The sequence below is a fragment of the Manduca sexta genome, chromosome 15 (assembly GCF_014839805.1).
Source record: "Manduca sexta isolate Smith_Timp_Sample1 chromosome 15, JHU_Msex_v1.0, whole genome shotgun sequence".
NCBI lineage: Eukaryota > Metazoa > Arthropoda > Insecta > Lepidoptera > Sphingidae > Manduca > Manduca sexta.
This window is the reverse complement of record NC_051129.1, coordinates 10,057,657-10,073,721: the sequence shown is the minus strand read 5'-3', so window position 1 is coordinate 10,073,721 and position 16,065 is coordinate 10,057,657. Positions and strand designations below refer to the sequence as shown.

At 33.4% G+C, this 16,065-nt stretch overlaps 5 protein-coding genes across 5 annotated transcripts; 3 read left to right on the top strand and 2 right to left on the bottom strand.

Moving 5' to 3' along the window:
• The first annotated feature begins 915 nt into the window (after positions 1–915).
• On the top strand, positions 916–2,303 carry LOC115446728 (mitochondrial cardiolipin hydrolase). The gene is made up of 2 exons (XM_030173500.2): positions 916–1,585; positions 1,814–2,303. Exons 1-2 carry the CDS (start codon positions 1,240–1,242, stop codon positions 2,155–2,157), a joined length of 690 nt encoding a protein of 229 aa, XP_030029360.2. The 5' UTR covers positions 916–1,239; the 3' UTR covers positions 2,158–2,303.
• A 581-nt stretch (positions 2,304–2,884) lies between these two features.
• On the bottom strand, positions 2,885–4,406 carry LOC115446729 (mediator of RNA polymerase II transcription subunit 10). The gene is made up of 3 exons (XM_030173501.2): positions 4,153–4,406; positions 3,975–4,058; positions 2,885–3,403 (listed from the first exon to the last, which is right to left on the bottom strand). Exons 1-3 carry the CDS (start codon positions 4,272–4,274, stop codon positions 3,214–3,216), a joined length of 396 nt encoding a protein of 131 aa, XP_030029361.1. The 5' UTR covers positions 4,275–4,406; the 3' UTR covers positions 2,885–3,213.
• A 343-nt stretch (positions 4,407–4,749) lies between these two features.
• On the top strand, positions 4,750–6,745 carry LOC115446727 (mitochondrial thiamine pyrophosphate carrier-like). The gene has a single exon (XM_030173499.2). It carries the CDS (start codon positions 4,924–4,926, stop codon positions 5,890–5,892), a length of 969 nt encoding a protein of 322 aa, XP_030029359.1. The 5' UTR covers positions 4,750–4,923; the 3' UTR covers positions 5,893–6,745.
• A 293-nt stretch (positions 6,746–7,038) lies between these two features.
• LOC115446725 lies at positions 7,039–9,728 on the bottom strand. Its single transcript, XM_030173498.2, has 3 exons — positions 9,339–9,728; positions 8,322–8,509; positions 7,039–8,032 (listed from the first exon to the last, which is right to left on the bottom strand). Exons 1-3 carry the CDS (start codon positions 9,421–9,423, stop codon positions 7,205–7,207), a joined length of 1,101 nt encoding a protein of 366 aa, XP_030029358.1. The 5' UTR covers positions 9,424–9,728; the 3' UTR covers positions 7,039–7,204.
• A 5,045-nt stretch (positions 9,729–14,773) lies between these two features.
• Positions 14,774–16,065, top strand: LOC119189425 (putative mediator of RNA polymerase II transcription subunit 7; the record flags this gene model as incomplete). The annotated part of the gene is made up of 1 exon (XM_037438980.1): positions 14,774–16,065. A coding segment is annotated over exon 1 (591 nt), but the record flags the coding sequence as incomplete, so codon positions are not given.

The window sequence follows — 16,065 nt, the reverse complement described above, 5'->3', positions numbered from 1 at the left end:
AATATGTTACGTGCCTAAAAAAATTGGTATTATTTATAACATAATATTTGATAATATACTTTTGTCTTAGAATTACTATGAAGCTCATTTATATGTAAACTTTACCCGTTAGTTTCTTCTCCACGCACTAACTTATCTGCACATCCAAAAGCACCCTTATGTAGCCAACAATATGAATCAATTGCTACAGTACAACCACTAAATTCACTAATAGTTGCTTGTCTTGATGCCTTTTCTAAAAACGGTATCAAACCCGTGATACCCATGATTATATCAGATTTATTTTAAATAATACAATAAAATTTTATTCACCATTAATAAATCCCGTCATCAGTGATTATTTTAAATAATGAAATTAAATTGGTCTAAACACAACCACAAAAACATCTGTCCATGGTTTCTCTGTTTTCGCGCCATAACTATTGTTTTTTTTTAATTTTCCCTTTTTATTGGGAAGGCAAAGAGTTATAGCCTATACAGCCTCGTCATTAAAATAGTGTTTGCAATGAAATTCAATACGTTATGCCTAAGCCAAGTCTTCATATTATTTCCATGCTTAGTAATAAAATAGATCAAATCTAAGTTTTCATTTTAATTTCTTCATTTTTTTTTAATTTTCAGTTCGGGACCAAGTCTATTGTTAAATCCATTATTTTGCCCAATATTAGTTATTATTTTCATAAATTGCTTAGTACATCTCTGTTCTTTTCAGTATTTTTACTATATAGCGCGGGACAAGCTAAGATTTGCAGTAACTGAGCGGATCTCAACAATAAATTGTTTTCCAAACAATACCTCACTGGTGACGGGTGACGGGACATTCCAGTCTCACTATGATAAATTATTATTTTCCTGTGGTTCTACATGGATGTTGTTAAATATGTTATGGAAATAGTAACTTATATAGGTACTTATTTCTCATTCATAGACACATTGTATTCACAGGACATACTATGAAGAATATTTTTACAATCTATTTTTAATCTTACGCGCAATTTTTTTCTCCGAAATAGGCCCTAGGCCCTAGCACCTATTTAGAAATATTGCTAAAATGTACTAACTACGATGCTCAAGTTAACAGGTGTTTAGCGTATTGAGGGTAGTCGGAAAACATACACAAAAACTACTGTTGGTGATGGTGCCACCACGCACTGACCTCTATATTTTATTTCAAAGTATAAAATTATTAGATCGGTCTTAGTGCGTCTCCGGAAATATATATGTTTTCAATCACCTAAAATGAGATTAAATCCACGTATTCTATCGTCAGTGGCAGCGTTTGCAATAACTTGTGTTGTGTACGCCGCGGCTTATTATTACAAGAGTCGGAATACTGCAATAAACGAAGTCATGGTATTTTGTAAACTGCAATATAATGCACACAACTGTTTTGATAAATTAATGAGTTACGTAGAATCAGCTAAATCAAACGTTAACGTGTGCATGCCTGGTATCCACAACGCGGCAATTCAGGGACGATTGATTAATATATTAAAGAAGAAAAATATCACAATTCGCATCATAGTCGACCAGCATAGATGCAACGAGTCGAACGAGTTCTTTATAAAGGAACTTAAGGAAGCGGGTAAGGACTTTACGATAAGTATAGATTTAAGTATTTGTATTTAAATTTTTTTTATGCAGGAAAAAATTTACAAACACTGTCTTCGTCAGAAATGAATAATTTTCAAACCCTTTAAAAACTGGGAATTCCAAGTTCGTTCTGTTGGATACACGCGACTATAACAGTTCATTTAAAGTTTATCAGAATCGTGTTATATTGGTATCTTAAAATATGACAAACTTGTTCTAGGAGCTGAAATAAAATACAAAATCACAGAGCCATTCAAGATGCAACACAAATTCTGTTTAGTTGACGATCGAGTTCTGATGACAGGCACACTAAACTGGGGCAACGATCGTTCCTCAGACCACTGGAACTATGTTTACATCACCAACAAATCTCAATTAGTAGATCCAATTAAAAAAGAATTTTATCAAATGTGGGATGAATGTTTACGCGATTTAGGGCATGTAAATGACAAAGACAACGAAAATGTACTGTGCGATACAGAAAATAACCAAAATATAGAGGACCAAACGAAATCGGAAACGATTCTTCATGATACTGGCACGCCTGAGGTCTATATCATGTAAATCATGTAAATTGTAATAGTTTAAAAATTTTATGACATTTTGTCCGACTAGAGAGGTACTGTTTCGTTAACTGTATAGTTAATAACATACAAATATCTCTCGAAACGTTTCTTTTACAATTAGTATAGATGTGAATTTTAAGGCCGTGTTTTGATTCTTTTAAAATTATTTTTCGTATTTTAATTGAATGTTACAAATGTTTTATTGTCAGAAACATGCCCTTATTGTGTTTATTTATTTACCTTTTAAATTGTATAGACGCCCTTATAATAATTTGTAGTTTTATAACATTTTTATTACCCGTGTTTATGGAAAGGCTGACTATTGCCAATGTTTAATTTCTATTTTCTTGGAAATCTATAAATCTAAATTCTCAATTTATGAAACTGCTTTTGAAAATGAGAGTGTTTCTTAATTCTATATTTTCATAATTATTGATCTTTTATATTCTCCAATTGCTTTCTTTTTACTAAATTAACAGCTTATGTGGTCAGCTTTGAAATTTAATATTTACTGAATGAAATTATATGTTTATTAATATTTCTATAATAAAAGGAAATTTTTTAATGATTCTCAATTTTGTTTTATTAAATTCATTGATATACAAGGACAGATTATTAAAAACTTATTTAAAAAAATACTATACTATAAATTATATAACGTCTGAAGATCAAATATTTAAAAAAAGGTTTTACAGATTTAATTTTCTAGGCATACAAAATGGAGATCAATTCAAAAGGCTTGGCCCAGCTAAGAAAATGTTAGCTTTACTAAATAAAATGGATATTTATGTTCTTGTACAATATAATTATAATGCTACAGAGTGACTTATGAAGAACAACTGTTTTCAATAAACAATTAACCACCAATAAATTTAAATTTAGAACAAAATGTTGGAAACAAAGATCTTATACAGAATTTATTAATGTTAATATTCCATTTAGTCTTAGAAATATGTGTTTGAATAAAAATTTACATCTATTTGCTTCACACTGTATTAAAAAAAAATCTCAATTACATATTACTTATATTAATAATTGGAATAAAACTAATAGATTATTCACCTCCCCTTATAGCTTTATACTTGGCTATCTCGTTGGGGAAGGTTTTGGACAATTCAGACTGTAAATGGCTTTTGAATCTCTTGTAAGAATCTATTTTTCCTTTGACCTCTTCATTCTTTGCTAGGGCCTTGTCTATGCAATCTTTTGTGTAGAGCTGTGGGTTACGTCCTTGATCAATGTAGCTGAAAAAAAAAATGGTTTATTAATTCTACAATTTGTAAACTCAATATGCAATATATTTTAAGAGAAAGGAAAATAGTATGTATGTCATGTTACAGAAAAGCTTATCAACCAGTTTTAGTAGGTTTGCATATGGACAAATTGCTATAAAACAGAACAGCTAACTGTCCCTATAATATTAAAATGGAAGGAATCTTGATGTTGAAATAGTACTGAACTTGATCTCAGCCCTGTGGAGCACTGTGGTGTTAATTTTACAAATGATTTTACTAGACAAATGGAAGCATGGACATTTTCAAATAGAAAGCTGCCATATCAAAACAAGCTTAACAATTTGTCTGAAATAAGTACAAACAATATATTATGTATATTCCATTAAATAAACTTATAAATTTTGTTACAACACATCCATGCACCAAGGTATTGAAAATTCTGTCCCTAATAAAGAGCTACATTATTCCCCAGTATGTAGCCTACAGTCCCCAGTGTTAAGAGACTGACTTCAGAGATTGAGATTATTGCAGGCGGAGCCCCCACAATAATAGATGGCATTAAAACTTTGTCAATACTTACTCAAAAACCTCTGTAGGAACATGAATATCGTGTACTTGCGATCTCAGTTTATCTATTTCTTGTAGTCCAGTAACAAGTGATTGGCTGAAATATGCAAAACGTTTACAAATTATTGTTATGTTAATTATTATGATACATCCTACAATACAGAAGATAGATAAATACATCAAATTCTTACATTTTTTGGTTCAGTACACTTTGACCTTGCGGCTGAAAGTCGCTGACAATGATTCTTATCTGTCGCACATTTTCAATGAACATTTCTAGTTGAGTTTCAAGATTTTCAAGGGGTGAAGACATTTTGAAAAATATATTTACAGCAAATCGACGACAAACCTACGACCTACAAACAATTTATTGAACGAATGATGAAGGCAAATTTTCTTATGTCATTTGTCAACTTGAAAGCAGCTTGACATTTTTATATACATGTCAATTTTGAACGATGTAGACCGAACGAAAGGCCTAAAAAATAAAACAGATGAGGCATTTTTACGAAAGAAGGGGATAGAAAAAAGATGTTACGTTGCTACTTACCGCTTTTGTCAAATGCTATTTGTGACTGTTAAATCGATTTTTGTTTATTTTATAATATCATTGATTTTGTTTTATTTACGATTATTACAAATTTCACGAATAAATACAAGATTAAATATGTACCTATTTGTAAGAGTTTCATTATAATTTTTAAAAGTTTTGCCTGAGATAGTTTTCCGAACTGTAACAAGAAATAATATTGACAATAATTGTTACTCTGGTTTCCCTTCAAAACTAATAATAATTGACAATAATTGACATTTTAAATATTGGATTTTGACGTTACAGTGATATTTGGATGCAGCATTATTTACTTTTTCTATATTTTCTTTAAATTACGTAATAAAGCATTAAATTTTTAGAGTATCTTGAGAAAGAGTAATGTTTGAGGTGTTCTTCTATAGAAATTAATATGGTGCAGTTAGTTCAATACTCTGATTCGAAAATATCTGTATGGCAATCTGCGTTTGCCGGTGGTTTGGCTGGAGCCTTCACACGTGCAGTGGCGCAGCCCCTGGACGTCTTAAAAATAAGGTTTCAACTTCAAATAGAACCTATCAGCTCAAAGAAAGGGTCAAAATACAGCTCAATGATGCAGGCAATTGTCGCAATTGTCAAAGATGAAGGATTTTGCACGCTTTGGAGCGGTCATGTGCCCGCTCAGCTTTTATCAATATCATACGGTATCCTGCAATTTTCTACTTTTGAAAAATTAACACAACTTTGTCAGAAATCTGATCATGACTTTTACATTGCACACAGTCACTGGATAAATTTTAATAATGGCGCCATCGCAGCCACCATAGCCACAATAGCGTCATTCCCTTTCGATACAGTCCGCACAAGGTTAATAGCTGAAGAGAAAACTCGGAAAGCATACAAGGGATTTATACATGCATTTTCTACTATGGCCAAAAGAGAAGGCCCATCTGCATTGTTCAAAGGTCTGGTTCCAACATTGGGGCAGATTGCACCACATGCAGGAATACAATTTGCTGTATATAAACTGTTCACAGACAACTTATTAAGGCAAATAGAATACTTCCAAAGAGACACAATAGGTACATCCGAATGTTCATTAATGGCAAATTTGATAGCTGGTTCAATAGCTGGGGTTGTCGCTAAAACAATGATATATCCGTTTGACTTGGTAAAGAAGAGGTTACAGATACAAGGCTTCCAACAGCACAGACAGAACTTTGGCAAGCAAATGTATTGCAATGGCTTATTACATTGTATCAAGTTGACAATAACAGAGGAAGGATTTCTGGCACTCTATAAAGGGTACGGGCCAAGTATGTTGAAAGCAGTTTTAGTCTCAGCATTACATTTTGCGGTGTATGATGAAATTAAACATTTAATGTTGAAGATGCAGCGTTGAATATCAAATGACCTTGCGGTGGGAATGATCTGAATGCAATTTAATATTGCATGTATTGATAATTTATAACATCTAAACTTCCTAACTAATGTTGCTCATTTTATGTTTTAAGTCTAAGTTTTGTTACAATGAAGATGTAGTTTAGGGAAAAGGATCAAATCCACAACAGAATATTTCTGATCAGCCAATGGTTATGTTTAGATATATTTTTGGTCTAATAACCAATTGATTAAAAGAGCTAGGATTCTATAAATTTTATAAGGCAGGAACTATGTCGACTGATGTCTATGTAAGAATAATAAATGTACTATTGGTAATCATTGTAAGACTTAAGTCAAATTTAAATTGAGACTGTGGAATGACTTTTAGCTAAACTATATCTAAATTGTTGTAATGCCAAAAAGTTCTGTTTGTTTGTAAGTATGATGAATGATCTTAGTCCAATGGTTTGTAGCACTATGTTGAATTTGCAGGATATCTGAGTATTATCTGTACGCCATTAGCAATTTTTATGCTTTGAAGGTACTTTTATTGAAGATACCTTCATAATTATATCACATTATTTAGTGGAATATTTAACCTTATGCATTTACAAATAATTGTTATTTTCGTGGGGCTGTATTTGTATAGAATAGTTCACAAATTTTTGTTGTTTTTTTTGCAATACTGTAATAGCAAATTGAATATGATGGGAAGTAGCACATCATTGAGACTGTTTACTGATGATTACGAAAAGCATTGTTATCAAAAAATTTCTGTGATATTAGATAACACTGTTAGTTCTTAAGATTAACATGCTTAAATGTGTTCTTGTATATCATTATTTTATTGTTTATTAAAATTTATTCTTATACATTTGAGTTATTACAATTTGTGGCGAAAAGGTTCAAACATAATAGGTTTTAACATATTTCAGTGCTTCAGCTATATATTCTCCATAGCTTTTGCAGATTCATCGCTTAATGTTAGAAATTTATATATTCAGAATGTTTTATGCTGCATTTTGTTAATGAAATATAAAAACTAGGTGCAAAATTTAAACAACCTCCAATGATCACTTGCTAATTCATTAGCAAAATTTTGCACAGTTGAATATGTTTAATTTTTACAGATTTTTAATTACAAAATAATCAGAAACTGGCTTCATATATTTAATGATATATTTATAAAATGAATTAAAATATAACACTGCCAGTTTCAACCCCAAAAACTTTGTAGTATTAATTGCCATTATTTAATTTCTATCAACATTACATAGTGTTTCTAAATCGTAATATTAACTGATCTTGTGCATCATGGCAATTATTTCTGCCTATCCATATGATATCACATAACCCATATTTCTCATAAGTGTATCCTTGATAGCAGGCTGCAGTTCTTTCTTCATGTAAGTTGTGAGCAGTGTCCTTATACCTTTGGTAAATATGTCCTCCATTTCTCTGGATATATCTTCGACTTCATCCAAATCGTCGTCAGGCCGAAATAGCTTACTTCGTTCATAGTTTATTCTATTGCGAGGTTCGTAGACCACGTCCCAAGTATTGTCGGCGGAGCGACTGTCTGGTGCCGAGGCAGTATCAAGTCGAAGGTTGAAAGTCAATTCATCAGATCTCCTTCTTCGGCGAAGAGGTAAGTTATCCTTGTTCCTAACTGAATATCTGTTGATATACTTCTCGCAACCATATGCGTAGACGCTGATGAAGCCTGGCTCCACGAATTCTGAATCAGTTTTGACGTTGAACTTGCCCGGTTGTTGGTTCAAAGGTCTTGTATGAAAGCCTATACCGGCCTTCCTCAATCTCAGTATCATATTGCAGCCGTTACCGCGAAGTCTGTACAGATCGTCAGGATGGTTGTCAAGTGCTCTAGATTCTGCAAAATGTCTCCTACGCCTTTTGTTTGCGGAGTTCCTATCAAGTTCATTGGCGTCATACAAATCTACGTTGCCGCTTATGGTCAAGTCGTGAAATAAAAGCATGGTGTCTAAGGAGACATTTCGAGGGTCGAAGTAGCACTTTTCTACGCGGACCCAGTTGGAGTTCTGCGGAAGGCGAACGCGCATGCGGGTCACGTACATGTCCATGGGTGCAGACCGCATTTGCTGATACAGACTGTATCCATTTAGCTCGAAGCTTTGGCTCTGAAAAAAGTAAGAAATAAGTAACATTTTCAAACCTTTGAACCAATTTTTTTTTCTGGGATAATTCAAATTTGTTTCGACGGTACAAGAAACATTAGTGATTTTTATACTAAGCAACAGAAACCATTCCATATTCAAACAAATAAGTAAAAAGATAAACAATTTCAAAATATAAATCCGTAATGCTCCTGTGAGCAGCAAAACAAGTTATACTTGATCATAGGTAATCAACCCCTTAAATCCAGGCTGTACATGAAATATATTTCGTATTTATTCATCTACAACTAACCAGTGGCATATCAAGATTTTTTGGTTGAGTCCGTTTCCTCCTCTTCAGTTGATCTAAAGCCGATTCCAGCCTAGCCGAGCATCGTTCTCCAGCGATGGGCACGGTCGTCAGGGGAGGTAAGCCCGGCCCGTAGCTAACCGGTCTATCGTCGAATCGTTTGACTTCAAAAAGGGGCAGAAAGCGTGACTCTGAAAACGAGAATTTAATGGAAATTTAAATATCTGTAACTTGCGCAGAAAAAATTAGATATGTACAAGATATTCCTAAAAGAATGGTAAGGTAAACTATGGTACCTATTTCATTACATTAGTTTTTGTAGGTTCTATATTAGATCTTATAGCAAAACACGTCGTGTCGCACGTTTGGTATTAAATAGGTAATTTCAGCAACAAAACTCATGTCCCGGAAAAGTATTTGTCATACGAACATTGACCAGTATCCAGTCAAGGGAATCGAAATCAAGCACTGCTTTTTAATATGCAATGTGCTCAAGATAAAAATAAAAATTACTAGAGTCCGGTCCAAATACCGCATCTAGATAAAATCGAAAGTTAACTTGTAATTAAGAATTTTCTATGGAGACTACTTTGTTTTCTCCTCTATTGTTCGATGTGCAAGCGCGTGGAAATAATTGAAGTTAAATTGCGTACCATATATACATATAATATATAGTGTCAGTTTCCTTACAGTTTAAACAATACGGAATTAGTCATTGTTATTATAAAAAGAAATCGTGGGAAATGTGCTAATTACATATTTGGTGTTGTAATTACAAATGGAAAGGATTAAGTAACAATAAACATTAAAATTATACAAAACCCGGACATTGTAAAACAGTTAAATCGATAAACTTACAAGTATTAAAAAGATATTTGTCGGCTATTCCAAATTCACGCTTCTAAAATGTGTCTTTGTAGGCACAATTTAAATTTCCTAAATTACACACTAAAGTATTTCATCTACAGCATATTTTTGTAGTCATAAATTTCAAACGTAACGAACACTATTGTTGATTACCTTTTTCACCATCTGCAGTTGGCAACTCATTATCACTTGCCGAAGCTGTTTTTGCAAATAATACAAACATCCACCAGAATCTCATTTCTTTAACCACAATAAAACACGAAACCAGATTTTTAAAAAATCCGATGAAAAGAATCGACCGCGAATTTTTGGCGTCGCGAGCAATAATAAAACGGTCTGCAAATACTTGCAACCGCTGCGAGACGTTGCCGTAGAATAAAGAAAGACAATAAGAACCGCATCTTTGGAAAACAATCCCCGCTTAGTACGGCGGGGTATATTTTGCCACAAATGCTTGGCGTAGGCTTGGCGAGAGGAGACAATTAGAGCGAGAAATGAAGACGCGAGATGTCCCCACGATGTGACCGTCGTGTGATAGTAAATATATTATGAAGTAGGTACTTATATTAAATCAAATCAAAATGTCATCTGCACTGTCGGTTGAACTATATTGCAATAAGGACCTGAATGGGGGTGTCCATTATTGACACAATATTGAATTTATGTTAGATAAGTTACTTTTTATGTTTAAAATTTTTATTGTTGTAGTTTTACGACGGGTCGCTTGTCTGATGTCCCTCTGGGGATCTAGTTCCTTAGTTGACCCAGGATTCGAATTAAGACTGCTCAGTTCAGCCCTTGCAGGTATGACATTGCCTTAGAAAAACGAATACATAATTATAAAAAAAAAAACCTCAGCCCTGCGCGTGACATTCCTCGATATTGCGCCATCTTACCACCATACCATAAATAAAGAATTTTTAATCCTACAACACCCAGATGCGAGTCAAATATTTGCGCATCACCATTTTCTTAGCGCAAGAATCGAACCTGCGTGTCATTCATTGGATTTGTATCCGCTGCACCAGGGAAAATGGCAATAGGGTTTCTTTTTAATGCTTTGTATGATGAGACGAGACAGTTTTTTTTCCGCTGAACAGTGAAAGCTCAGACACCTAAATAACAAAGACGTGAGTACATCGCACCTATTATTTTTTATCTACGTTGACATCGAACAGAAGCCGGTTACTAGAGTGTGACGTTATTATAATAGGAAATTAGGGCGGTGCGTTTGTTGACCAAGTAGTGCAGTTTGTTGACCTCTTTCCTTGTATATGTTATCTGAGATTAGAATGCATCCGTTATCACGTAAGCGTAGGCTTGGTTTACAATGCCCTTTGGAATTTCATGAGATTGCTCAAGAGGCTTTAAATGGTTTCATTATTGGCCTGGAATACTTAGTATCTACTAGATAATTATGAGAGCATCTAGAATATTTAGACTGGTATTTACGTTGTATATGACTCCTAGAGTAGTTTGGTATATTCGGTATATTTTACTTAAATATTTTTTTATAACTTTGACCATGATTGATTTGTTTTTAATTATTAGATCAAAAAGCGGCTTATTACTAAAACGAAACATCTTTTAACACGATATGTAAATATTTTGTCAATAATAACAAGAAACATTTATACTATAATGATCATAGTAAATGCCTGCGGGTGCAAAATTAAACAAAATAAAATTTTGTCAGACAGATAAAATCTATGCCACCCATTGTTACAAGTCAATCATCTTTGTCCCAAAAAAGTGTAGTCGGTGTAACAGCAATCTATTGTGTAGAGTATTCCATGAAATAGTTGAAATTTTGCGCAAGTCAGGCTGCACCTTGGTCTAAATTATGTTTGTCATAAGATGTTGCATTTGTGATAAAATATACTGTGACGGGATGTGAGGTAGACCGTAGAGCTATGCTGCAATTTTTTCTAGAGATATATCTGCCGGCTTGAACGATGGATCTATTATCAACAAGCTTGAAGCAGTAAAGTCTTATTTGAGACCAAATAAATCATTGATGTCTCATCCAAAAATTCTTATCCATGCAAGTTGAAAATAAATATTTTGCCAAGGATAAATTGTTTTCATTATCATAGGGGCAAGAAGCACGCTATAGATAAGTACCAAGGTACAATGGCTTAAATATGTCGTTGAGGCCCGTGACAAATCGGATGGAACTTTTTTACTGCGATTGACATCGAGCTAACAGAGATCCTTCTAGTTCCTGGAAAGAAGGGGGGAGATGGTCGACCGTTTAGCTCGGTGATCTGACACATGTACTAGCATCCGTCACCAGTCAGGATTTGCATGTTATCGAGAGTGGCTTCGTGGTTATAATGGGCCCTGACATTTTTCCCATCCTATCACCCTGTTACGCCACAGCCTGTGTACGAAGAAATGTATCAGAAATCTCACTGCTGGGCCTCAGTCCGTGGTCCGTTCATTAGTTTAAGATTGACAAACTTACATTAGATACTTATGCCAATGTAACTATTCGTATGTCTCGGTGGTAATGCTCATTTTCCAAAAATTAACTCGCTTGTATTATAAAATTTTATTTATTGTCAGTCATACATTAGGTCATAGACACCTGCGGGAAGTTTTTTGTCAAAATTTTGTCTACACGGCGTATAAACAATGTCATTGTCTGTTTGTTGAGCAAGACCGTCCGTTTGTGGTGCAAACTGTGGGGCATTGTGAGCGGACAATGGAGAAAGCCGCGTCCACCTATAATATTATAGAGGCCACAAAATAGTCCGAGATTTGTGCTTAGTTTATGCAAAGCCGAACTAGCTCTAAGTGCTTTTAACATTAAACTCAACAGTTTCATATTGGAAAACTAAAGACGCTAAAATTTTGTCTAGTTGCTGTTGTACTTAGAAGTCCATCAGTTTTATAATTTATTAATTACTAAATATTACTAAAATAAAATATATTAAATAGTATATAACGTGATTATTAATTTGAATGTAGGTATTTTTAATAATATATAGGAAGGAACCGATATAAACAGTCTACATCGAATAAATATTTTACGGGTTCGAATAAATTATTTAATTCATTACATATATGCTAACATAAACGTAGGCTTGATTACGTTTATATGTATGTATTTATTTACATGTTGAACTTGAACTGTTAACCGAAGCACTAAGGCATTAATCATATTAGTGCCTGATTGCCTTTGTGCCTGATATAGTGTTATAAATCGATACTGAAAGGCAATCATATCTAAGCGACAATCAGTAAAATTTGAAGTATAACGGTTTAAAGTTTTCATATTAATAAGAAAATTCATAATAAACTATTTACTTTATAACAAAAAATATCTAATGATATTGAAATTATTTTATAGCTACAAAACATAGATCAAACAACACAGAAAAATCTGGCAAATCCAAACAATTATATAACTCATTTTCGGTACATTAATTGCTTATGAGACTGCTTTTCACGCGTCGATATGTATAAATAATAAATAAATTAATGACGAAGCTAAACGCTGATTCACTGTTAATAAATATAAGTAGTAATTATTTTATCCGTTATTAGGTAGGGTGCGATCCGAATGAATAAGTACTCTCGCAATATTTAACATCATTTCTCCGCAACGTTCATGGCTCCAACTTTAGAACGATTTTCCATAATTTAGGTACGTCGAATCGTCGTGTACATAATTTTTAAAACGAGCATATTGTCATTAGTATACAATATTACGTAAACAATGCAAATAAGCGCAATACCTACGCAACAGTTTGTGTGTTCATTTAATTATCATGAACATAAATATGTAATTTATCCACTATCAGTTTATTGTGAATTTTCATGTCGCCAGAACTTGTTTGACAATATTGTAGATAACCATTAATTATCCAATTATGCATTTTGAATAAAAGTTAAAGTAGATCAATACCTAAACGTAGAACTTTAAACAAATTTAAATGTATATAATAATAGGTATAAGTATAGGATATTGACAAGCATGCTTACACTCTCACCTAGCAATCTGTCTATTGTATAATACTTAGTTAGTAATAATATTGTATTATTAGAATAGATTGTTAAATACTTTATAACATACAGAGAAATAAAATTGATTTACTCATATTTTATTTTTATTTATGCCAGACATGATTCGTAAATTAGTAATTCCCTCTCATTAGTAGAGGAGACATGTGCCCAACAGTGGGACAGCATATAATACAGGGCCAGTATTATTATGATTTGTAAATCATATGAATTATAATTTAGTCCTTATAAGTATAATTTGAATGGTGTTTATATGGATAGATCCTAATAAAAAGAATCAACATCAACATCAAAAAAATAATTAATAAACGTAGAAACTGTATATGAATGTGTTTTAATTTATCTTATGAATCTTAATAATTTGTGCCAGTTAATTCCTTCACTAGGTCTGTCATCCTTGATAGTGAGGTCAATGATCCTGAAGTGTTTCCGTTCTTTAGAGAACGGGACCGGGTCGTGCCCCTGTGACGAAATTCGATCGCATTATTATTTTGAATTGAGAATACATGCTTACTTCGCAGGTACCATCTTAGATGTGCCTATAAGTATACAATACTTCTCAAATTGAAAATATTTTTTTGTAAATACATATTCTTTAGTCCCTGGTAATGGCATAGTTAATACCTCTTAGTACATCATCGTTTGCAACCACTATGTTGGCCAATTACGTTAGCCGTAGCTTATATTTTTTTATTTATTTATTACAAGTTGTAATTTAACAAATTAATACTTTTACAATTATTAAAATAATCAACTACTCAACGATATTATTATTTATTTGTACATAAGTAATTTGCTACTGTAGGTACTAGTATTAATCGTGTAACCGACTTGGTGGTTTCAACCTAGGATTCCGTACTTTTTACCATGGTACACTTCTACAAGGTAATTACGACAGTTTTTATGCATTCAAGTCCCCACGTGTCTAGTTTTTGCTCCAATTAAATAACTATTAAAGAGTCTGCTCATTACAACGCATTGAGCCTAACGCCATGCTAAGAAAAGCTTAGCAAGTATTGAATAATTTAATATGTGTAAAATGATTCCTATTTACATCTATAGATGACAGGAAAATCACCGATATCTTCAAGAAAAAATAACTAAAAACTGGTTAAGATAGTCGTTGAAATCTTTCCACTAATAATCTCCTACGAGTATGAAAGACATCAACGCATTACCACAAGCCTAGTAAAGTCATGAAAAGCATTTACAATAAACCAAATAAATATTTGTCGCAACACACGCTAATACTTTACATATAATCCTTATTTTACAGGCGACCAATGTAAAAAACAAACAAATGAATCGTAAAAATAGTGCGAAGGTCTCATAACATCCTCAGTTAGCTAATGGGATCGACATCGAGCGACTCAGTTCGACTTGCGACTCGTCTATAAATAACGTGTGTTGTGATTGGTGGTCGCGAATAACGAAATATTATTTTCGTTATACCTCCCGGGAAGGGAGGGTCTTTTCCTCACTTTGCTCTTTGGGTGTAGTCCGTACTCCACCCGTTGCATATATGTAGATGAATATATGTGTATTTTTATTTAAAATATTAGTTTGGTAGATTTGCCCAGAGATAGCGTTAATGTGCCGTCTAAAAATTAATTTATCTCTTTAAATACTTACCGCATCATTCTAGATAAGCATGAATCTTACATAAAATAATGTAACACCTTTTATACGTATTCATTTATTCATGCGCATCTAATTTAAATTCTTAACTTGTCATGGTTGATAATAATATACGCTAGATGTCGCTAGTAACGCCATATTATGACAGCAATTTAGACATTGTCTATCCTTGTCATTCTACATGAAGTCACCGGACCGAATGTATTTTTTTCATAGTCGATCGAATCAAGTTCTAATTTGCATCGTATTTCAAATAATAAAATAAATAAAGGAATTGTTTCATTGCAAATATGTTGAACCAAGTGTGCAAAGTGTAATACCATAATGGATATAGTTCTAGCGTTCAGTGTTACGCTAAGGTAATAGAATATTATCGTTATTATTAAAGACAAAAGAAACGTCCTTCACACATTATTAGAGCACCGTTGTGCAAACAAGCCTCTTATCTGCACGCCCCGTACTGTTAGAGGTGATTATTGTATACGCTAATATTATTTATATATACTGCATGTAAGTAAATATTCCGCTGGTATTTTCTGCGCAGCGACGTTACTAACTTCACAAATGGTGGCGGGTTTCTATCGCTTGCTGTAAAAATAGTAAGCTTACTAATCGTCTAGCCATGGCTAACGCCAAGAGTAGACTAAATGCACCCAAAAGTGCAGCTAACAAAAAGAAAGTTGGTAAGACCAAGTCGTTGGCAGGTCGGAAGGAGGCGGCCAAAAATAATAACAACAATGAGGCAATCATACGGAGACTCACTGATAATGTGACGGTGCTCTCCACTGATGATAAAGTGCAATTATTGCTGGAGAACGGACCCCAGCTCAAGGATAAGTTTGTACTCAAAACTGTACCCAAACTACCAAAGAAGCCACTGCCTCCCTCACCAAAGGTCATTGCAGAAGTAAAAACCCAACCCTCTGTGAGGGACAGATTAATAACTAAAAGTGGAAGAATTGTAAAGAAGAGCAAAAGTGATTTAAAACTTATGGATAATATCCTAAAAAGTGAACTATTGATTGAACTGAATGGTGACAAGAATAAGAAAAATAAGAATAATCCAAATGACAAAAATACAAGCTCCAACAACAACAATGATATGGAGATAACTAATCAAAATGATGCTGATCTGGGAGCATCGGGCACAAACTCTGAGGATGCTACAAACACAACCAAAAATGTACAAAATGGTAAAGACCCAACCAAACCC